The sequence below is a fragment of the Rhinopithecus roxellana genome, chromosome 1 (assembly GCF_007565055.1).
Source record: "Rhinopithecus roxellana isolate Shanxi Qingling chromosome 1, ASM756505v1, whole genome shotgun sequence".
NCBI classification, from domain to species: domain Eukaryota; kingdom Metazoa; phylum Chordata; class Mammalia; order Primates; family Cercopithecidae; genus Rhinopithecus; species Rhinopithecus roxellana.
Genome location: NC_044549.1, coordinates 73,552,355 through 73,577,408, shown reverse-complemented (window position 1 = coordinate 73,577,408; position 25,054 = coordinate 73,552,355). Strand labels below are relative to the sequence as shown.

At 37.6% G+C, this 25,054-nt stretch overlaps 1 protein-coding gene across 5 annotated transcripts in view; it reads right to left on the bottom strand.

Moving 5' to 3' along the window:
• Nucleotides 1–25,054, bottom strand: part of SLC25A26 (solute carrier family 25 member 26) — a 165,296-nt gene that overhangs the window by 20,257 nt on the left and 119,985 nt on the right. For 3 of the 5 annotated variants that reach the window (XM_030924711.1, XM_030924503.1, XM_010360837.2), the window contains exon 6: nucleotides 16,113–16,157. The exons of the other annotated variants lie outside the window; for them this stretch is intronic. In XM_030924711.1, coding sequence (XP_030780571.1) covers nucleotides 16,113–16,157 — 45 coding nt within the window. The remainder of the gene's footprint in view (nucleotides 1–16,112; nucleotides 16,158–25,054) is intronic. 5 annotated transcript variants of the gene reach the window in all.

Genomic DNA, 25,054 nt, shown 5'->3' with positions numbered 1-25,054 from the left:
TTAATAGAAAGCATTATTTTCTCCAGAGCTCCTATAAGCATTGCAGAAAGAATAAGAAACGAGAGTGGAATCGCTTTTTCTTTACTTTTAAGGTGGCAAAGGGTGTATTTTATCAGGTTAATGCCAGTTTTAACACCAACACTTACTTCACCAACTTATTAGAAAAGCAATGCAAAATATAAACTAGATTTCTGTTGATGACTAAAGGTCACCTTCAGTTAATCTACTGACAACTTTAAAGGTTCCAAAGAGTAGAAGGCTACTCCAGATAGACTTGAAATACTGGTAATAATGCTGAGTTTATAAGCAAAAGTAAGTAACAACAAGATGTGAATGTGATAAGAAATCAAAAATGTTATGCAAGTCATAAATTCAACAAATATTTACTAGGTGTCAGGTATTATAGCCAAGGAGAGAAAAAGTAACAGTCCCTAGGTTTAATATTCGAGGAAGGTATGGTGGGGGCAGAAGAGGATTATAAAAGAGAGAAGTGAGGTGACAGAGAAAGCTTCACAGAGGCACCTGTTATAATCTAGGGAGAAAAAAAATTGGTTGCCAGGGGGAAAAAAAGCCACAATCAAAATAGACTCAGATGGCTGAAGACAACATGTAAAAATAGAATCTCCACAGATAAGTGTAACTTTCCACTATCACCTGGCCAGAATAATGAGCTTACAAAAAAAATAATTTGAACAAAAGAAATAATTTGGTATTTGAAATGGATACTAATAAATACCTTAAAACAAACAAAAAATCTCTAGAAGACTCAAAACGTGTAAAGCGAGAAACTTCAGTGGCAAACACAAAGCATGACGTAAAGAACGACTGTAACAGCAACCACAATACACACTTCCACAGAAGACACAGAACTTCCCATGTTCCAGGTGTGAAGCGCTTTACATACATCAGCTCATGTAATTCTCTCCACAATCTTCTGAGGTATATGTAATTCTTATTATCTTGTCATTTTATAGACAAAAACATTGTGGCTCATGCCTGTAATTCTAGCACTTTGGGAGGCCACGATGGGAGGATCACTTGAGGCCAGGAGTTTGAGACGAGCCTGGTTAACATAGTGAGATCCCATCTCTGAGGAAAAAATTGTTTAAAGATGAGGCTCAAAGATGTTACGTAACTCAAAGATTATACAGTGAGTAGGAAAGCTGGGATATGGAAGGGACACTCTGGTGTGGGCAAGAAAACACATGGGTTTGGATCTATAGGATATTGTTGTCCAGGTAACACACAGATAAGCATTCATGAGACACTTTACTTTCACACACAAATCACAATTTCTACTGGAATGATTAAAATATCCAAGTGAATGAACAAATTATGTAAATGTCTGAAACAACTTGCTTAAATGAGTTTGTAATGATTTTTCTAATTGATGAATTGTCTGAATACAAAACTTCAGAAATGTAATACTGAAACCATGTGTAAAAAGGTGAGTGTTATTTACAAATTATTCATTTGAGTGCAACCTTAAATTCGTAAACCAACAATCATCAGAACCTGACTGCTAAAAAATACTATACAAAAATTATGAAAATACTTTGAAATTACACATTTGCTCATCTATTTGAAGGGACAACAGGATTATAATAAACAAAATACTCTAACTGGAAGACATTACTCACAGAAAGACTACATATTGATTATGACATTCACATAACTTTAGACTGGAATGTGGAATAAAAATGTAGTGTAGGTAACAATATAAATGATTACTATTGACAATATTAGTTGGGATTTACTGACTACCTACAATGCTCTAGGCACTATGCTAAAGATTTTACATGTATAATCTCATTCAATGTTGAGAAGTGTATTATTCTCCACAAAAACAGGTGAGGGGCAAGTGCTAGGAGATTTTAAGTAACTTGCCTGAGGTCACATAGACAGTAAGTGGGAAAATTGAGGCTGGTTCATTCTGCAAACAGCATTATGTTTCCTCACTATCACATACAGCTCAATTTCTAGTCAAACTACATCATAATACACATATTACTAAATACTTTGAAGTTAATAAAATGAATTAAAATAATGTAGGTTTATGAAAGTTTTTTTTTTAAAGAACCTGCCAAAATTTTTTAAAATTTCCATGATTTCTCAACCTAAATAAGTCATTTCATTGCCACAGAGGTCTAATGATCATTTCTGTCAAGGCAGATAAACAATCAGGGGAGGAGGAGAGAGGCACTAAGGGGCCCAAATGTGAAGAAGCAGTAGTGGAGGCTCAACTCATGGTGGAGGTTGTATACCAAAATAACAATAAGAAATTTAAAAAGCAAGGAGCCACATTTTCCCTGATGTTTGCTTATTTATCCCAATTCAAAGTCCCATTTCCTTTTTCTGTTCAAATGTAAGTAACTTAAGAGACTGAATCTTGTTCTGTTACCCAGGCTGGAATGCAGTGATGTGATCACAGCTCACTGCAGCCTCCAACTTCTGCACTCAAGCCATCCTCCCACCTCAGCCTCCTGAGTAACTGGGACTCTGGGCAAGTGCCACCATGCCTGGCTAATTTATTTTATTTTTTTGAGGCAGCGTCTTGCTATGTTTGCCTAGGGTGGTCTCAAACTCCTGGTCTCAAGTGATCCTCCCACCCCAGCCTCCCAAGTAGCTGGAATTACAGTATAAATAAAATTTTCACATGAATCTATGGTTACATTAATGAGAAATATCAAGTTTAAGTAATGAGAACAGAAGTCAAAAATGTTCTTAGTTTCACTTCGGTAATTTTTCTTAAGTAAAGCTTCCTTAATATAGGCTGATTATAAACCATTTCTAATAGGTTGTATGACACTTTTATTTTGAAATAATTTTAGATTTACAGAAGAGTTACAAAAATAGGAGCAGTCCACCGAGTGCTGCAGCTCGTGCCTATAATCCCAGCACTTTGGGAGTCTGAGGTGGGAGGATCACCTGAGCCCAGGAGTTTGAGACCAGCCTGAGCAACACAGGGAGACCCTGTCTCTACAAAAAAAAATGTAACAATTAGCCAGATGTGGTGGCACATGCCTGAGTCCCAGCTACTAAGGAGGCTGAGGTAGGAGGATTGCTTGAGCCTGGGAGGTTGAAGCTGCAGTTATCGGTGATCACACCACTACACTCTAGTCTAGGCAGCAGAGCAAGACCCTATCTCAAAAAATAATAATAATATAGTTCCCATATATCCTTCACCCAGCTTCCACAGTATAATTATCAAAGCACAAGACTGAGATTGGTACAATACTATTAACTAAGCTACAGACCCTAGTTGAGTTTCACCATAATAACTATTATATAAAAGTAAGCAATTTTTAAACATCAGCATGACTTTTTAAATTAACAATATTTGTATTATTCATCAGGATACTCAGTGATATCACTACAAAAACAACCAGGTTGTAATTTCTCAAGTGATTCTTCACTTAATGCTAAAGGTCTATCAAAGGAAGAAAAGCATGAAGTAGTTTGGCTCCCTGACCCCCACCCCAAGATAATAACTATTAGCACCAGTAGTCATAGGCCAGAAAGCAAACACCAGGCACAACACTATGAAGTGGCTGGGAGTCCAACCCCAGACCAGGTGTCTTCTATTTAAAGTATAGCATGAAGAGAAGGCTTTGTTTTTCACTTTTAAAAGACCCACCCAAATAAGCACTATTGTCTTATGAATAACAAATTGAAAATAAGTGTGTTGGCTCCAGTGAACAAAAACTTACAACTTAGGACTTCTTTAGCTGCTCTATTCAAAAGCAGTTATATCGCTTCCAACCTTACAAGATGATGATATTTTACTACATGCTTTTTATGTATGTAGTAAACCCATTGACAATATGCATTTTACGCATGTAGCAAAATAGGTATGTGCACAGAATCATCTACTCAATTCCAAAATTAGCAACATCAGATGACAAAATTTAAGACAATGGAAAGGAAAATGCTTAGTTTTTTCAAACCTAGCCTTGCTCTGGATATCATCCTCTGGGTAGGTCTCACTGCTGTGAGTTTACCACCAGAAGTTTATAACAGATTAAAGACAGCAGACAATGATTTTCGTGCAAATACTTTCCATACTGTTGTTGATCAAGCTATTGCATAGCTTTTGCACATACATTTTAAAAAACAAAGCAACAGCTGCCTATCATTTTATCATTCAATCAGACGAACCATCTCTCTGTGAAGTACTCTCATACTACTATGGCTACAAAAGAGATTTCTAAAAGCAAGTTGTGAAACTGAAAACAATATCAAACATAATGGGAACCACAATTCGGCTTTCATTCGGCCACACCGTAGCTCTTGCAATACAAACTAGTGGCTAAAAGGCTAAAATAAATTTTTCATCTAGCACTACTTTTCATAATTAAAAATGGATATACCTAACAGATAATTAGGAATCCCTTACAGTATACAGGCTGATTTGGGTTGTAATGGCAGCTAGACTGAAACTGTTCTGGGATGTGCAAGCAGCATCATTTTTATATGGGTTGATCTGTACTTTGTTTTTGGCAATAATACATGTTGGCTAGTTGAGATATTTAGATATTTGCATTCTAGATAAGTTAGTAAAGATAATAAGAATTTATAAGAAAATCTTGAACTAATGATTGTGCTGGTAATTACAGGCAAAGACATTGATTATTCTTAAGTAAAAGCAAGATGGACTAAAATGCTCAGTTTGCTTACTACTATTTAGGTTTCAGAATTTATACAGTAATATTTTTGGATATGTGTGGGCCAGATTTTAGATATGTGGGGGATATTTATTCTGACTGGGGATTCTCTGAGCTTTCTATTTGTGGTTCTTATTAGTTGTATTAGACCATTTTCACACTGCTGATGAAGACATACTCGAGACTGGGCAATGTACAAAAGAAAGAGGTTTAATTGGACTTACAGTTCCACATGGCTGGGGAAGCCTCACAATCATGGCAGAAGGCAAGGAGGAGCAAGTCACGTCTTACGTGGATGGCGGCAGGCAGAGAGAGAGCTTGTGCAGGCAAACTCTTGTTTTTTAAAGCTATCAAATCTTGTGAGACTCATTCACTGTCATGAGAACAGTGCAGGAAAGACTTGCCCCTGTAAGTCAATCCCCTCCCACTGCATTCCTCCCCAACACATGGGAATTGTGGGAGTTACCATTCAAGATGCCATTTGGGTGGGGACACAGCCAAGCCTTATCATTAGTCTTGGGTAGGGTAAAACCCGTTGACAACATCTAAATATACCATTGAGTAATAGTCACAATAAAACAATTTGACTGATGCTCATGACATTGATTATGAGTCACCAAGAAAAGGTGTGATTATTTTTAATAATTTTGCCTGCAAAAGAACACTTGGTTTGCTGTGTTTAAGTATGGGACAATCTTTTTAAAAAGATTTATCAAAAATGGTTAACATAAAAGAGCTGAAGGACTTACACTGACAAGCCCTGTTTATTGGAAACAGATATACTCACAAGCCTTTATCCTAAAAAGCACCAGAAAAGTATTTTAAAAGAAAGTAGTCACTTGTTTTTTTCATTGCCCTTTAAAAGCTCGCTCATCTCTTCTTTGATTCTAAGGGAGAGGGACGTCATTACCTTCATCTCTGGAGTCCGCACAGGGCCCTGCTCAGTTCCTTACATAAAGAAGGCAGGTAAATGTTTGGTACCTACATGAATACCTACCATGTAAGTTGTATTTCACCATTTTACCCTTGTGTAAGGAACAGGAGAAAACATGAACGGGCCAAACATCACAATCCCAAATTTCATTCTTGGTTCAATAAATAACCCTATAAATCAGGAATGGCATTTACCGGACTGGACAAGGCTTTCTGATGAGCTGTGCAAAGATGGTTTCCCAAGTTTATTTAGGCTCACTTGGAATGAAAGGTATGATCAACTGGTAAAGCCTACTGGGGCAGAGCAAGACCTAGAGGCAGCACATGCAATATCATACAGCATATTTAAACCAGACACACTAAACAAACCTCCAAAATGCTCACAAATAAGTAAGCAGGTCTCAAGAACAAATACAAACAGCTAATGCTCTCTTTTCTTCCCCCCATTTGTTAAAGAAGGTTACATGTAAATGTATAAATGAGTCCGTTGAAAATCATACTGTCAAGGTCTTCTATTTCCAAAGGAATGAGGAATCATTATAGGCATTTTAAATGCTTCTAAATATATATTTATGTTTCATAATCTGATTAAATTCAAGCGTGGAAAATTCTCTTTTCTCATATTTTGTCTCAGCAAAAAAAAGTCGATATGACTCATCCCAAGAACCTTTTATCTTGATGGATTCTATTTATCTCATTTCAGTCACAGACTTGCATAAATAAGAGAAAAATACCTAAAAGAAAGAAATGACGAATTCTGGTGTGCTTTTTATTGTTTTCTGACAAAGGACCTAGCCCACTACCTCCAGGCTATGGCACTCATAAGCCATGGTTAAATCTCACCCTCAGTTTAAAAATAAGAGAACCTGCAAGGAATGTGCTGGGTGTTATTAGTTTGGCTCCAGAACCGTAACCACAGCAGGATGCCTGGACAGCTGGGTACCCAACTCTAACTGAGGAGCTGGGAGAGGGAGCCTGGGCTCCGGGAGCCACAGCCTTTCCTGCCATCCATCTTCTTGGGCCTTTGAGATACATGATACTCTTCCTGCCCTACTTGGTCTTCTTAGTCATCTGTTTTTGTTTGTTTGTTTGTTTAAACCATCTGTATTTATCTCTTCCTTGGCTAAATTATGAAATACAAGCATTTCCTAAACATTTTGTTTACTCACTGAATTTCACCTAAAACCCAAGGAGTTTCACTACTTTTCCAATTCTTATATTCCTTATACGGCTCTCTCTCAATTGCTCTAGAAACCAGAAAATTTTGCTTCTTACTTTTATAATTTGAATGCAAGGATGCTGGGGAATTCTCATTCTTTTTCTATTAAGTGTCCCATACTTTCTAAGATGCAAATTAAGAATTCAAATTTTCTTATAGTTTTTGAAATGTTAAAAGATGCCTGTTTCATCACATGCTTTTGCTAAAATTTTAAACAGTACTTAGACTCTGCTTTGACTGCTAATCTGAAAGTTTAAAATGTACTTTGTTCTTTTTTTTTTTTTTTTCTGAGACAGGGCTTTGCTCTGTTGCCCAGTGCAGTGGTGCAATCTTGGCTCACTGTAACCTGTCTCCTGGGTTCAAGCAATCCTCCCACCTTAGCCTCCCAAGTAGGCACGCACCACCACGCCCACCCCGCTAGTTTTTGTCTTTTTTTCTTTTTTTTTTTTTTAGGCGGAGTCTCGCTCTGTCACCCGGGCTGGAGTGCAGTGGCCGGATCTCAGCTCACTGCAAGCTCCGCCTCCAGGGTTCACGCCATTCTCCTGCCTCAGCCTCCCAAGTAGCTGGGACTACAGGCGCCCGCCACCTCGCCCGGCTAGTTTTTGTATTTTTAGTAGAGACAGGGTTTCACCGTGTTAGCCAGGATGGTCTCGATCTCCTGACCTCGTGATCTGCCCGTCTCGGCCTCCCAAAGTGCTAGGATTACAGGCTTGAGCCACCGCGCCTGGCCAGTTTTTGTCTTTTTTGTAGAGACGGGTTTTCACTATGTTGGCCAGGCTGGTCTCGAACTCCTGACCACAAGTAATCTGCCCACCTTGGCCTCCCAAAGTGCTGGGATTACAGGCGTGCGCTACTATGCCCAGCTTACAATGTACTTTGTTCATATTTTCAGGCAGTTTTCTTCCATACTGACATGTTATATTTAATTTTTAATACTAGGTAAAAATCGCAGACACATAGACACACAGGTATTTTTTTAGTCTGTCGCCACTCCTTTCAATCATTGCAATGCTTTTACTGGAAGCTATGTTCTGAGCAAACATGTCTATGAAGACACCAGATTCTCCCAGTCTCATGAAACGGTATAACTGCAGACCCTGAGCACTGAGCATCTTCTAATTCTTGTTTATATAACTAAAAGTATGAGAGAAATTTGTTGTGGGTTGGGTGGTGGTAGACATTTTAACTACTATTAAAACAAGAATCAACAAGAAAAAATGCTATTTACTCTTAAACTTGAAAACATAGGTTTTATGTAGTACTGCACGTTTAAAATACTTATAAAACATAAAAGAGGGATCTATTATATACATTGAACTATCAATATAAGTGAAGTGATAATGCATTGATCCCTGATTTCTGTTACAAAGCTATGATTTCATCTTAGAAAAGCACAAGCATAATATTGCTGTCTTACAAAACCAAACTGATTTTATTTTCATTTTGCTTTAAATACTGCTTAAAGATTACATCTCATCTAGCTACTGCTTTGTAACACCTTGTAGCTGTAAGCAAAATCACTCGGACCTGACAGTATTCTTAACAGTTCTCCACACTGCAACATAAACTGATGTCTCACAATAAGAAAATAGAAAAAAAAAAATGCATTCTCACAGGAAATTTTATCATATCCTTTCATAATATGCTTACTTTTGACTTAAAGCTTGGTAAGAAAAGATCTGTAGGGTTAAAAAGGGAAAACTCTTTTATGGCTGTGAACATACCTCTAAAAGAATATATAAATAAAACAGTTAATCTAGATAGAGTTATCCAACTTTGCATTCAACTTGAAAAAGAATGCTACCCTTCAAACAATTAGCAAATAGTTACATAAACACCTGCTGTGTAAAAGACAGAACCATAAAGAATAAACAGAAGACATAGTTCCTTCCTCCAGTAAGCACTGTCCTGTGGGGAGTTAAACACAAGCACGTGGAAAATGCGGTTCTGGCTGAACTCATTAACTGTGAACTTATCTGTGCTCTCCGTGGTTGGTCTCTGAGAACTGACTCAGTGAGCACAGTTTAATCCCTGCCCAAGCTCAGCAGATGCAATGGATGCTTGGGAGAGGTGGTCTAAGAAATATGGTGGCCAGACTTTCCTAAGCTACATGTCACCAAGTTAAGGAATCAATGCAATTTACAGAAATGCCTTCAATGAGTGGACTAAATATGACCTAAACTTTTTATCAACTTTTGAGTATACAAAACTGCAAAAACATTATGGAAGACATCATGTGTGGTGTGTATAATTACACGTAAAGTGATTAAGAATATCAAGTCTGGAGTTAGATCTGAGCCTGAGTTCAAATCCTGGCTGTACCCCTTAGTACTCCCATGGCCTTGGGCAAGGCATTCAAACTCTCCCTCCATTTTCACATCTACAGAACGAAGACCAGACCAGCACCTACCTCACAGAACTGTCATGAAGATGAACAGGAGAAGATGCGTGGAAAGTGTTACTACAGTGCTTGGCACATTGTAGTTTTGAAAAATGGTGGCTGTTCTTGCTTTTATTATGGCTGTTACCATCACTAAAAAATCACCTGCTAACCTGAGTTCCCCGTCTGCCACGCAGCACACAGTAAAAGGTGCTCAGGCTAATGGTGAAAGACAACCTCCTCCAGCCCTGCTTCCCTGGTTTTAAGGTGGGGATAACAACAAGGCCCACCTCTCTGGGTTGTGTGTGGTGTGAAGATGACAGTAATGAATGCATCATGCTTAGCCCAGAGCCTGGCACACAGTGTCTGCTCATCACACCACGGATGTCGTGAATAATCATTCCAATGATATAAGTGCACAACTAAATAAACTAAGTTATTAAAATACCAGTAAGGAAATAAATAGGTGTTATGATTACAGAGGAGGGAGGAGGGGAAAGTCCTACTTTAGAGAGGGGTAGACAGGGAATGTCTCTCTGAGGTGACATTTGATCTAAAGCCTAAGGAATGGGGAAAGAGGTGACATGAGAGAGGAATGGGGAAGAGGGATGGAGAGAGGCCTAGGGAAAGAGCTGGAATGAATGCTCCATGGGGTTAGTTATTTGTGTCAGTCCTCTTCATCACTGTATCCCCAGACCCTGGAAAATGCCTGGCACATAGTAGACACTCCGTAATGATATATACACTATTTATATATCTCAAAACATCATGCTGCACACCTTAAATATACAGATATTATTTGTCAGTTTTTAAAAATATAAAAAAATTAAAATTAAAAAAATTATCACACACATAAAAATGATGTATATAGAATGAAAGAAGAAAGAATATTTCTAGCAGGGAGATCTACGGATGTAAAGGCCCTGGTGCATCTCAACAACAAATAAACCAACCAACCGAGGGGAGGCGCTAGGCAGCAGCACAGTCAGCGCAGTGTGGCTGGGCACAGTGGGTGAGTGGCACAGGATAAGGCTGAGGCAGACAGAGGCCAGATTACACAGGGCCTTGTCAGCCGGAGCTTAAGCTCTGGGTTTATTTTTCTTTTAAAGAGATGCCACTGACAGGTTTTAGCAAGGAATGGTATGGTCTAATTTCTTTCTTTTTCTTATTATATTTTTTTAAGAGACAGGGTCTCACTCTGTCACCCAGGTTGTGAGCTCAAGTGAGTCTCCCACCTCAGCCTCCCACATAGTTGAGACTACAGGTGTGCACCACCACTCCCAGATAATTGTTGTTTTTTTTAATTTTTGTAGAGATGGAGTCTATGTTGCCCAGGCTGGTCTCAAACTCCTGAGCTCAGGTGATCTTCCAGCCTAAGCCTCTCAAAGGGCTGGGATTACAGGCCATAAGCCACTGGGCCTGACCTAATTCATTTCTTTAAAAGATCACTCTGGCTGCTGTGTGAAGACGATATTTTGGGAAAGCCTGAGGGAAATGAAGGAGACCATTGGAGAGACCACTGGAGCAATTTAAACAAGGGGTGTCAGAGGCTTGAACTAGAACAGCGAACTTGTTGATGGGCTAGATGATAAGGGATAAAGGACAGAACTCTGGAACCATTCTTAAGTTTCTATTTGAGCAAGCATAAGACAACTGTACTATTTACTGAGAAGCGGACAACTAGGAAGGAACAGATTGGGAAGAAGGCAACTGAAAACTGACAGTTCTGTTCTGACCTAGCCACACAGAAACATCCTGAGTTAGGATGTCAACTAGGCAGCTGGTCATCCGAGGCTGCCACTCAGAGGAAGGGGCTATAAACATGCAAGTTGGTAGACAGATGGTATCCAAAGCCGAGGGATAAGATAAAATAACAAGCTACAGGTCTTTGTCAGGTAATAAAAACCATGAAATCTATCATGCTTCTCTTCTTATTGGGCTGCCAGAAAGTTCCAAAGTAAGTATCAATCTTCAAGGAAAATTATCTTCTCTAAGACTTTGGATATGATAAACTACTGCTTTTGCTTCCCCATCTCTTTATGGCGTCTTGTCCTCTTTCATCTAAAATATGTTTTTGTAAGCATAAAGTATAATAAAGAAAAGAAAAACAAAGGAAATGATGTAGCATAGTAACAGGATTTGGGTAGCGAGTATTCTGCACTTAGAGACACAGGAAAGGTATCAGCGAGTTGTGTGCTGCTCTCAGCTCCTCAAGGGCATTAAGCCATTTCTTATTCATCTTTGCATTCTTGTGAAATGCAACCATGTCCAGAACAGAGTAGACACGCACTGGAGGTGCAATGACAGCAGGTATCATTTATTTGTAAACTGAAGGGGTTAAGGCCTTATCCGAACACTGTAAGATGTTTTAAACACAATATGGTGGGTGATTAAATATGAGTCAGTGACACAGACAAATCTGTGGTAAGGGCAACTCTTCAAGGCCTCGATTTGAAGACTTCAAGCAGGAGATCCAAACACTGAACTGAGCTTTGAATGCTGCATCTCTTTTGGATCCTTGGAAGCATACTTCAGAAAGGAGTCAGAGAACAAGGAAGGGGAGAACATATTTAGAGGCAGTAAGGAGGCTATTCTGGATGGAGGGAAAGAATTTTGTACACACACACACACACAGTATAGGGTAGAGGTTCAAAAAACCAGTCAAGGACATAGTGTGGAGAACCCTGACTGCCAAGAACTTCATGTTTTAGAGTTTTAGAAAGTTATATGTTCCTGAGAACCTAAGTGTTACTGAAAGAGAAGTTTAAGGAAGACCAGACACATCCAAAATGCAGAATGGATGAGAAAGAAGAGAATCTACCAGGATGTGGGCAGGCACAAGGCACTAAGAATCAGGTGAAATGTGGCCACAAATTCCCAACAGTCAAGTCAACAAAACTTGTTGAATAATGTGATATGGAGAAAGAGAAACATAGGAATCAAATTTTAATCAGAGACTTGAGAATAGGTGGCCAGGAGAATACTGATTAATAGAAATGGGAGACAGCAGGAAGACATGATTTTACAAGAAAGATGATGACTTTTATTTTAGACAGAGTTGAATTTAAGATAACAGTGGCCACCACCACCTCCAGCCCTTTACTCCCTGCAGTGCCATATGTATGCAATCTGCTAGTCTTGGCTAAGAAAAATTTCCCTGAATGGTATTCCCACATAAACACAAATAAACACAGTGGAGAAATCCTTTCATATAATATAATCTCCTTCTATAACTGCAAACTCAAATTTAAATAGATAAAATTGTAAACACAAAAATAAAAAAGCTCCAAAAATTGTCTACTTCTACAAAAGTATTGTGATTGTACATTCAGATGTTTAAAAAACAGTATTATATGAAAAGATGCTCAACATTATTTAGTCATGAGGGAACTAGAAATTAAAACCCCAGCGAGATACCAATTCACAAGTACTAGAATGGCTGGAAAAAAATTTTTAATCTAATAGTAACAAGAAATGACATGGGTGTAGGGCAACTAGAATTCTCATACACTGTTGGTAGGAATGCAAACTGGTACAGCCACTTTGGAAAACACCTTGACAGTTTGTTTCTTAAAAAATTAAACACATACCTTCTGTATGACCCAGGGATGCTACTCCTGGCCTTTTACCCTAGAGAAGTAAAAACCTATGTCCATACCAATACTATATGCAAATATTTACAACAGCTTTATTTATAATCATCAAAAACTGGAAAACAAGTCAAATGTGTATAAACTAGTGAATAAATTGTAGCATATCTATACACATATGGAACACTACAAAGTAAAATAAAACAAACTACCGGTACAAGCAACAACATGAAAGAATCTCAAAAATATTATATTAAGCAAAAAAAGCAAAGCATAAGATGGTATAATAGTACCCTGTATCTATTTCTACGATGTTCTGGAAAACAGAAGACTACAGAACAGTGGCTCACAGGGGCTGTGGGTAGAGGAAGGGCACTGACTACAACGCGGCATGAGGGAACTTTCTGGGTTGATGGAAATACTCTATTTTGTTTATGGTGGTGGTTATAAACATTTATTGAAACTCATAAAAATGTACATGTATAAAGGGTGAATTTTATCATATGTAAAGTATTCCTCAAGAAACCTGACTTGACAGAAAAAAAAAATTGCAGCATCTTAACATTTGCTCAAAGAGAATTTTTAAATCACAGCATTGTCATCTATGATTACTCTGAAAAATTCTGGACATTTCTTAACCAGCTAGAATTCTACAAATGTCCTTAATATTGAAAAGAAATAAACACTATGCTTTTTCCTTCTTTAGCCCTGGAAACATTCCTTTGCAGAGTCAGGGCATAAGGATGTTAGAGTGTGCAGAAGCTGTGTGAATGCTGGTTATTGAGACACTAATAAAGTAAGTCTTGTTTGCTGGACAGCTGTTGGTTTCATTGTTCTTCTGTCACACACTAAAAAGGAGAGCTGTTATGCTAATGGAATATGACCTTCTCATTGGATAGCTGTTACATCATGACCTGAAACACTGCCCGAGAACTCTATTTTCACCATGCACCACATAGGAAACGGTAAAACAAACAAAACAACAAAGGAGCCAAAAAACTATATTAAATGAGCAATACTCCTCCTTAAAAATCAGATCACTTATAAGAAATACTTCTCAATACTTAACATCCCATAATTTACTCTGTTAATGACTGTTTTTTCTCAATTTAGTATCATTTAGTATATAACCTCAACAATTTACTTCCAAGTCCAAATAATTTTTATGATACTCCTCGAAAGGCATTTTGTATGAGCACTCCATGACTAGTAAATCTATAAAATTGTGAGAGTAATTTCTTTTTGTATTAGCTAATGCCTACCTAGATTATTTTATAGCCTGGTCATTTATGAACCATTTTCACTAGAACAAGGGCTTTCAAAGTTTCTGGACCATTATCCACAGCAAGAAATACATTTTACATTGCAACCTAGTACAGATACATGTGTGTGTGCATGCATACACAACATTGAGGTCTTACAAAGTAAGACTTACTCTTACCATTTAAGATGCCCTCTACTATATTCTTCTTTATTATTGTCTTTAAAATGCTGACAAAGACCCACACAATTCATATCATGGCCCACAGTTTTCAGTACCACTGCACCAGAAAGTGAAAAACCAATGCAACGCCTCTGCATGTTTTGAATGTAGGCTTTTTAAAATGTGTTTTGTTGTTGCTGCTGTTTTTCAAGTTCTGGGGTATGTGTGCAGGATGGGCACGTTTGTTACACAGGTAAATGAGTCCCATGGTGGTTTGCTGCATGTATCAACCCATCACCTAAGTATTAAGCCCAGCATGCATTAGCTATTTTTCCTGATGCTCTCCTTCTCCCTGCACCCCACAACAGGCCCCTGTCATTGTGTGTTGTTCTCCCTGTATCCATGTGTTCTCCTTGTTCAGCTCCCACTTACAAGTGAGAAGATGCAGTGTTTGCTTTTCTGTTCCTGCATTAGTTTGCTGAGGATAATGGCTTCCAGCTCCATCCATGTCCCTGCGAAGGACATGATCTCATTCCTTTTTTATGGCTGCATAGTATTCCGTGGTGTATATGTACCACATTTTCTTTATGCAGTCTATCATTGATGGCCATTTGGGTTGATTCCACGTATTTGTTATTATAAATAGTGCGGAAATGAACATACGCTTGTATGTATCTTTATCACATAATGATTTATATTCCTTTGGGTATATAGCCAGTAATGGGATTGCTGAGTCAAATGGTATTTCTGGGTTCTAGGTCTTTGAGAAATCACCACACTGTCTTCCACAATGGTTGAACTAATTTACATTCCCACCAACAAAAGTAAAAGTGTTCCCTTTTCTCCAAAGCTTCATCAGCATCTGTTTCTTGACTTTTTAATAATCACCATTGTGACTGGCGTGAGACGGTATCTCACTGCGGTTTTGATTTGCATTTCTCTAATAATCAGTGATGTTGAGCTTTTTCTCATATATTTGTTGACTACATGAAAGTCTTCTCTTGAGAAGTGTCTATTCATGTCCTTCGCTCACTTTTTAATGGGATTGTTTTTTTCTTTTAATTCGTTTAATTTCCTTGTGGACTCTGGATATTAGACCTTTGTCAGATGAATAGGTTGCAAAAATGTCCTCCCGTTCTGTAGATAGTCTGAACGCTCTGATGATAGTTTCTTTCACTGTGCAGAAGCTCTCCAGTTTAATTAGATCCCATTTGTCAATTTTGGCTTTTGTTGCAACCGCTTTTGATGTTTTCGTCATGAAATACTTGCCCATGTCCATGTCCTTAATGGTTAAAACATGTTATTTTTTATAAATAGCTCACTGACCTTCCCCAAGGTTGTCTCACAACTCACCACACTCTGCTCTTTCCCTCTGGAGGCTCCTAGTCCTGGCTGGAGTGAGCAACCAAGATGGAAGGGGCAGTCAGAGCTCTCAGAGCCCTGAGACCCTGCTGCTCCCCATCCGAGTGGTCCTTACATAGGGTGCTGGGGGAGCTGGTCCTTCTGTCTTTAAGTATTCAAGGCTTTGCATTTTTCCTCTTCCATTTACCCTCACTGTTAGTCTTTGACTTCTAAACACACACACACACACACACACACACAAAGCAAAATGAAATTTAACGGTGGAGAAAGAATGGCAATATGGAAAAAAGTAAAGCTAAGTTTTTTTTCTTATCTATGGATTTCAGTACTACCTGCTATGCCTATTTCCTAGGAGCACAGCCACCCGAACAAGTTTAAAAGGCTGAAATTGCATGTAAATCACACATAAAATGTATTTTCAACTGCTAATAGGTTTCAGTTGCTGAACTTCTAGTCAACATTATGTTCTACTCTCTCACACTCAAACTATTAGGTATGTTATAATTACAGATAAATTTTATGTGAAGATTGAGAAACTTACTTTCAAGGACTCCCATAAGGGAAACTGGACCAGAGAAAAAGGAATCTGAAGAGAAAAAAAAAAATCAAATAAATTAGGCAAAAAAGAGCCAAGTTTGCCTGTATGACTATACGAGCCTGTAATTATTATTCCAACTTTACAACAAAGCTAATATCAAACAAATTCACAGTTATAGTAGACATAACGTTTAGAAAAACAGTTAAACTGTGGCCTGTGGATTTTCATTTTTTGCTGAGATAAGTCTCGCTCTGTCACTCAGGCTGACAGATACCACCCTCGACCTCCCAGGCTCACGAGATTTTCCCACCTCAGCCATTGGAGTAGCTGGGACTACAAGCACATGCCACCACACTCAGCTAATTTTTGTATGTTTTCTTTAGAGATGGGGTTTCACCATGTTTCCCAGGTTGTTCTCAAACTCGTGGGCTCAAGCAATCCACCTGACTTGGCCTCCAAAAGTGCTGGGATTACAGGCGTGAGCCACTGAGCCTGGTGATCTTCTAAGTTTTGAGCCCAAGGGACATAAAATGATGTTGTGAAGCCCCTTTGAAATGGAAAGAGAAGCACAACAGTCTGGCTACTGAAATGACAAAATAAATATTTCCCAGCATAATGAAAACACTTTAGGACTTGACATTTCTGTGCTTAAGAGCCAAAGCTGTCTACTCCTTAGCAGGCAAAGTGTTCGGATTTAAAGGAGAAACCCAGAGGAGAGAGAAGAAAGGTAAGGTAGGGGGAGAAGTGTTAGGGGAATGGGGAGACAACAGAGAGGAAAGAGGGAGCAGGAAGAGAAGGGGAGAGAGAGGAGTGGAAGAAAAGGAAAAAGTGGAGAGAGGAAAAGAGGTCGGTAAAAAAGGAAGCAGGAAAGGGGAATGAAAGCAAAGAAGTAGAGGGTGGGGGGGGCAGAGAGGAGGAGGACAGAAGACAGAAAACAGGGGCAGAGAAGGAAAGGAGAGGGAGAAAAGAGGAGGGAGGGGGCTGGAGGGCAAGGGTAGGTGGAGGGAAGAAAGAGGAAGCAGACAGAGCTACCTACAAGAGTCAAACCTGAGAAACAGGACTCCAGGAACGGAGCAGCCAGTGTGGGAGTGGGAAGCCCACACCCCTCAAGGAAGGATCACCAAGTCAGTCAATGCTGGGGGACTGGAGAGGTTCTAACAAAACACAGGGGACGTGGGTCTGAGCACTGATCAAGTCCCAGGCACAGCTGGGGAGGGGAGTCATCTGTAGTAATGAAGTATGAGCGGTCAAGAGAATCGCCACACTTAGAGTTGGTATTTACAATGAGCTGTCTAACAGTAAGGGCTAGAACCACCAACACTTCTCATGTGCCAGATATCTGCAAATAAGAACTTTGTAAGCTTCATTTCACTGAATCCTCATAACGCATGCTGAGACAGTTAGGTAGTATTACTTCCTTCATTTTATAGTTGATGAGAATGAGGTTCAAAGACGCTGTGTAACTTGCCTAAAGGCAGTTAGGAGGTAAGAAGCCCAGACAATCTGACTCTAGAGTCTTGTCTAACTACTACTATCCCCAGGAGACATCTAAATTATCTGCATATAAATTCACCCACAGTACAATCTGTTATTAATTTTCTAAAATTCAAACTTAAGACACCCATGTCATATTCCCTAAGATAAAAATGTCTTAACACCAGTGGACCCCACCCAGCAGCTGAAGTAATGTCCAGTCACAGCCCAGGGGACCAGTGCTGGTGGTGGTGATGCCCATGGGCACGCACACGCCACGGGCCCAGTACTGGCATTGCACAGGCAGCCCAGCTGCAAGGGAAAAGTAAATGTGGACTTTGAACATTATCACTATCACTACATGTGGGTGGGTAGGCGTGGCTGTAATGTCCCAGTTTCAGAGGAATTAATGGGTATTTACCTTCACGTGAATTGAGGGCATTCTTTCTTTCTTTTTTTGTTTTTTTGAGACAGAGTCTTGCTCTGTCGGTCAGGCTAGAGCGTAGTGGCACGATCTCGGCTCACTGCAACCAGTCTCCCAGGCTCAAGCAATTCTCCTGCCTCAGCCTCCCAAGTAGCTGGGATTACAGGTATGTGCCACCACACCTGGCTAATTTTTGTATTTTTAGTAGAGACGGGGTTTCACCATGTTGGCTAGGCTGGTCTTGAACTCCTGACCTCAGGTGATCCACCCGCCTTGGCCTGGCATTGTTATTTCTTAAATATTTATATTTAATCAGAAATTTAAAGATTAGCATCATCTGTCTTACTTAGCTACAGCAAATGATGGCCCCAAATTTGACAGACAGTGACCACAGAAAGAAAATCTGTCTACCATTCAGGAAGGAAATGTCAATGAGAAAAAAGATCAATGTCAACAGCCTGGACTAATTTGACAAGCTAGAATCTCAAAGAAGTTTGTTATCATCATAAACAGGCAGCCAGCCCACCCTGAATGTCGAATTTCCCTAACAGTAGTTAAATTTAGTTTTTTATTGTCACAAAAACATAAAAGCATCTGACACTATCCATTCTGAAACTCAAGTGTTATATTTCCAATTAATTATCAAAACAGTAACTTGACTGTGTAATAGGTTTCTAAAAGCTTTTCTAAATTTTTTAAACTCTATAATATGTAATAAAATATGCCCCAAAAGACAGGTAGTATGATTATGGATTAGTAGGAAGGTAAGTATTTCACATTTATAAGACGAAAAAAGCTTTAAAATTTACTCTAACAGTCCACGTTAGCATCATTCACTTCTCAATTAAAATCACCTACAAATTGCATTGAATGTTATCTGCACTTACTTGATACTTAATACTTTAGATTTTGAATTCTATCATTAAACATTTTGCCCATTTCCTCTACTGAAAGTTACTCATTGAGCTGTTCCTTCAGTTTAAAGAAACAATTTTAAAACCACACATTTGGAATGGTTGGCCACACTATTCCACTGGGTATTTATTTTAAAAAGAGGGCCGACAGTAAACCTCGGCTTTACTCCCTAAAACAAGATTGACAGTCTAAAGTAATTAAACATGCTATAAATGCCTAAATAATTAAATTTGCTCTGACTTCTGGTAGTGAAATATCCCTCATAAATTCCTGCTGTGTGAAAATTTTTCAAATATTCAAGTCAAAATTGTATCACACACTTGTTGTCATTTACAATATGAAGAAACAATCATGAAAATGTGTTCCACAAATGTGAAAGATGGGCTGCCAGCAAATACAGCTCCATAGCTAAAACAAACACTATTCCCAACGTCTCCAGAACGCGGGCCCGTCAGAAAGCAAGGTCCCTCCCCACGTCTGGCTTGAAGTTACATAACAGTGATGTTTCTTCAAAACGTGGAATTTTATACCCCCAAACAGATGTAGGCTGTTATTCTAAAATGTTTTATAGATGAAGAAAATGAATAGCTATACTCAGAGGTCTTATATTCCAAAACACAACATACCCATGTTATTGCACCTAAAGTTACAAAATGGCTCATTGTTGTGACCTGTTTAATGCCTCCATTTAAGATGTTTTGTTTGAATAAGGTTATTAAGACCCAGGGCACTAATAAGTGAGCGGCAGTAAACCCAGCTACCATCAAAGACACAGATGGAGGGGGAAGAAACCTGCTAAAATTCAACATGGATTCCACTTAGTAACAAACAGAGCAGTAATTCTATACAAGAGTGCATGTGAGGATTCCAGGTGAAATAGGGATAAAATGAAATCTGGGTGTGGTAAACAGGAAGGGCAAGTTAGGCATCACTAATGAAATAAAGACAAAATTATATTATGAGCACACTTCACCTATCACAAAGTGTGGGACTAGAATTATCTTTGAAGCCAATCAATGCTTCTAACCCTGTGGTCTTAAAATAAATGCAACCTAATGGTCCTTTAATAGCAAAGTGATTTATAATACAACTGAAGAGATAGGAGATATGATTTCTAAGGTATCATTTAGCCCTAACAGAATGTTTTTAATTCAATTAAAAAATTACATTACAATACCAATACATTTTTAAAAAATAAGACTTGACTGTAAGCTACAATGAACATAATGCCACCATGGGTGATCTAGGAAGCCTAAGGACCAAGAAAGTCCATTTAAAAAGCTGTAAAAGCTTTTGTAATTGGCAGAAATAACCAAAAACTCTCTAGCGATAGATTTAAAAGACACAGAAACCGTGTGCAAGACCTCTAATTGAGGAACAGCGTGGAATTGGTAGGCTTGCCATGTATAGGAGAGTGGATCCAAGGACTGGCCCATTGCAATTTTCAAGAGATCTACAAGTGATTCACAGAAGAGTCTCCTTTTCCTTGCATGACAATTTCCAAATTCTAGTGGTTAATTTAGAGTTTTCCATTCTACTGTCCCACCGACAACAAAACCATTCTTTTAAATACTCTGAACCTTTTCCAATTCAACCCCAGGGGTAACCAAGGACAAATGAAGTTGAAGACCTAAAAATTCCTTGTACCAAAGTGATAATTATTCTTATAAAAACAACAATAGAAGTGAGAACCATTCAAAGCTAGTCTGCTAGTATTCAACATAGTGGGAAAGAATTCCAATAGTAAATACATTCTGATTTTTTTAACAACTACAGTTCATTTATTTATACTGTACCTAAGGAAAAGAGCATATACCCAATAAAAGAAATTAACCTAAAAGGGGGAAAATTGAAAGTGAATTACTCCTTAGGTTAATAAAAACTAAAGCATCTTTCCAAAGAAAACATAAACACACGAGTAACAGAATCTAATAGAGAAAAGGAGAGGAGTGTGAGCAGTTTGATTCTTAAGTAAATCTTTCAGATTTCAAGGCCAGGGGCATTAGGAGTATCTCCAAACACAACTCAGTACATTAGTCATAAATGCTATCACTGAAGGTAATGATTAGATTTTCTTTTTCTACATTCTACAGAATCATCAGAGTAATTTTGTGCAGATGGAACTGGTTCCTAATGTATCAATTTACATGTTAGAGTGGCAGTTATGTAACACTATTTTGTAATGAAGATAATGACAATGTCAAATTAGTATGTAATTCAGTATACTTCTGAAGCCCTGGAAACAAGTTTCACTGTTTTTAAGAAGTATTTTAATATTTGACACTGACTTACGACAAAAATGCTCATCAAAGTAAGAATGGAAGGGAACTTCCTCAATCTGATAAAATATACCTCCAACAATGTATGGCTAATATCATTCTTAATGGTGACAGACTAAATGCTTTCCCCTTAAGATCATGAATAAGGTAAGGATGTTTATTTTCACCACTTCTATTCAACATTGTGCTGAAGGTCCTAGTCAATGCAATCAGGCAAGAAAAAGAAAAAAATATATAAAAGAAACAAAAAGCAAAGATTGAAAAGAAGTAAAACTGTCCCCATTTACAAATGATGATTGTTTTTGCTGAGAATCTTAAGAAATCAACACACACACACACACACACACACACACACACACATACTCTCTCTCTCTCTCTCTCTCCAACATAACTTCTAAATACTAGCAGCAAATAAATGAAAAACAACATTTTTTAACAAAAAATTATATTTACAATAGTATCAAAAGCTAATTCTAAAAGTTACATAAGAATGCCAAGGACCTAGAATAACCAGAACAATCCTGAAAGATGTAAGAAAGGTGGAGTACTGACAACATTTGATTTCAAGATTTACTCTAAAACCACTATAATCGTTAGTGATCAGAGTAACCAGGCGTAAGGATAGACAAAACAATGAAATAGAAGAGACTGTTCATAAACAATGATTTCAACAAATGGCACTAAAACAACTGAATATCCACAGGATAAAAATAAGCCTTGACCCCAACCTCAAAACCCTACACAAAAATTAATGAGAGCTGGATCACAGACCTAAAGATAAAAGCTCAATCCATAAAGCTCTTAAAAGAAAACAGGTGCAAACTGGTGATCTGTGGATAGGAGGAAATTTCTGGGACCACAAGAACCAATAACCACAAAAGAAAAAAAACTTTTGAAAAATTAATTTACCTCAAATTTTAAAACTTCTGCTCATCAAAAGGTACTGTTAAGAAAAATCCCAATGGCATATTCTGCACAAATAGAAAAATCCAAAATCCACCACCAAGATTCATATGGACCTCAAGGTACCCCAAAGAAAGCTGGTGGTCTCATACTTTCTGATTTCAAAAGTAGCTACAATGAACAAAACTGTGTTGTAGTGGCATCAAGACAGACATATAGACCAGTGAAATAAAACAGCCCAGAAATAAGGCTTTGCATATATCGTCAAATAATCTTCAACAAGGGTGCCAAGACCATTCCACAGCGAAAAGACAATCTTTTCAACAAACGACACTGGGAAAAATGGATGTCCAGATGAAAAAGAATGTATCTGGACCCTTACCTCATACCCTATATAAAAATTAAAGTAGATGAAAGAACTAAACATAAGACCTAAAACTACAAAATGCCTAGAAGAAAACACAGGGAAAATCTTCATAACGTTAGATTTGGCAATGATTTCTTGGATATGACACAAAAAACAAGGCAACAAAAGCAAAAAGAAATAAATGGGACTACATCAAAATTAAAAACGTACGTGCATCAGTGAATGCAATTAACAGCATCAAAAGACAACCTACGGAATAAGAGAAAACATTTGCAAATCACGTATTTGATAAGGGGTTAATATCCAGAATATATAAAGAATTCAACAAAACAGCCAGATTTTAAAAGAGCAAAGGATTTAAATTGACATCACTCTAGAGAAGATACACAAATAGACAACAAGCATATAAAAAGATGTTTATCATCACTATCATTAGGGAAACGCAAATAAAAACCATGATGAGATATAAACTCACACCCTTCAGGAGGGCTACTAGCAACAAAAACAGAAAATAACAAATATCCTTACTGGCAAGGATATGAAAAAAATGAAACCCTTGTTCACTGTTGGTGAACAAAGGATATGCAAGGCTGCAGTCACTTGAAAACAGTATGGCTCTTCCTCAAAAAAATTAAGTAGTAGAATTAGCATAAAATCCAGCAATTCCATTTCTAGGTATACACCTAATAAAAAGGCAAGCCACAGAGTGGAATATTTGCAAAATGTATATTTAACAAAGGACTTGCATTCAGAATATAAAAATAACTTTCAAACCTCAACAATAAAAGAGAAAGCTTGATTTTTAAAATGTGCACAAGACTTGAACAAGCACTTCACAAAGGAAGATCGATAACATAAGCACATGATTCAACATCATTAGTCATCAGGGAAATGCTGAATAAAATCCACTGATAAAACAATTTGATGGTTCCTTAAAAAGTTAAACATAGAATGACCTTATGATCCAGCAATTTTGCTCCTGGGTATACAGCCAAAATAACTGAAAACAGACTTAAATAGACACTAGTATCCCAGCCTGCAGTATAAGTCACAATAGCTGAACAATCTAAGTACATCAACACACAAATGAATAAATAAAATATGGTATATACATACAATGGGATGGAGTATCATTCAGCCATAAAAAGTTATAAAGTTCTGGTACATGCCACAATATGGATAAACTCTGAAAACACCATGCCAGGTAAAATAAAAGGACGAATAATGTATCATTATAATCATATGAAATATCTAGAAAAGGCAAATTCATAGAGATAGAAGCTATATTGGAAGTTGTTTGTGGGGGAACTGCCTTCGAAGCTGTAGTTTGGCTGGGGGAAGGGGAAGCAGGAAGCTCTGTACTTAATGATACAACCTTTCTGTCTGAAGTGATAAAAAGGTTTTAGGAATAGATAGGGATGACTGTTACACAACACTGTGAATATGTAATTAATGATGCTGAATCTTACACTTTAAATGTTTAAAATGGCAAATTTTATGATTATGGTAGTGGCAATTTTCCCACGATTTTAATTTTTTTTTTTTTTTAGAAACTGCAATGAGGTGCCATTATCCACCAAAATGGCTGAAATCAAAAGACTGAGAAAATCAAACAACAGAAAGGATATGGAGCAACCACAGCTTTCATACTTTGCTGGTGGGAACTTAAAACTTTCAAAGCTGGTTGCTCAGGTTTTAATTTGAACAAGAAATTTTACTCCTAGGTATTTATCCAAGAGTAACAACAATATACATCCACAAAAAGATTTATATATGAACATCATAACAGCTTTAATCAGAACAGCTAACATCCATCAATAGGAGGGCTAAACAAATTGTGGTGTATTCATATAAAGGAATATTAGTAACACAATGAAAAAAATTATTGATACATTGCTGTAACATTGATAACCCTTGCACAGGTTATACTGAGCAAAAGAAGAAACAAAAAGAGTGCACATTATATGATTCCATTCGTATAAAATTCCAGAAAAGGCAAAAATAAACTGGGTAGGCAGAATGAGACTGAAGATGAGAGAACTTTCTGTGAATAGGGAAATACTCAATATCATAAGGATATGGATTACACAACTATCCATTTGTCAAAAGTGTACATATATAATTTGTGCATTTCAATATATATGAATTTTACCTAAAAATGTACTGTAAAAAATATAATAGTAGCCAAGGTAAAGAATGAGTGTAGACAAAAATGAAATAAAAATGGCGGAATATTGATAGCTTTTGCAGGTTGGTGATGGGTACTTTATGGTTCATTATATAATAAATTGTTTACTTTGTGTACATCCGAAATTTTCCGTAATAAAAAATAAGTGTATGTGTAAAGCATGACTACATTTGCATTAAAATTAATATACAGAAGTTCAACCAAAGTTAACTGTCATTAACAATTTGGAATAAATCTTCTGATTTATTTCCACGCATTTAGTTTTAGATTCTAATTTCAGGGGGTTTGTTTTAAACATTAGTATGTGTTCCAAAATTTGATTTTTTCCCCGAAACATTATCTTAGGTCTTTCCATGTTAATATATTAATAGATCTATCATTCTTTCTAATGCACAG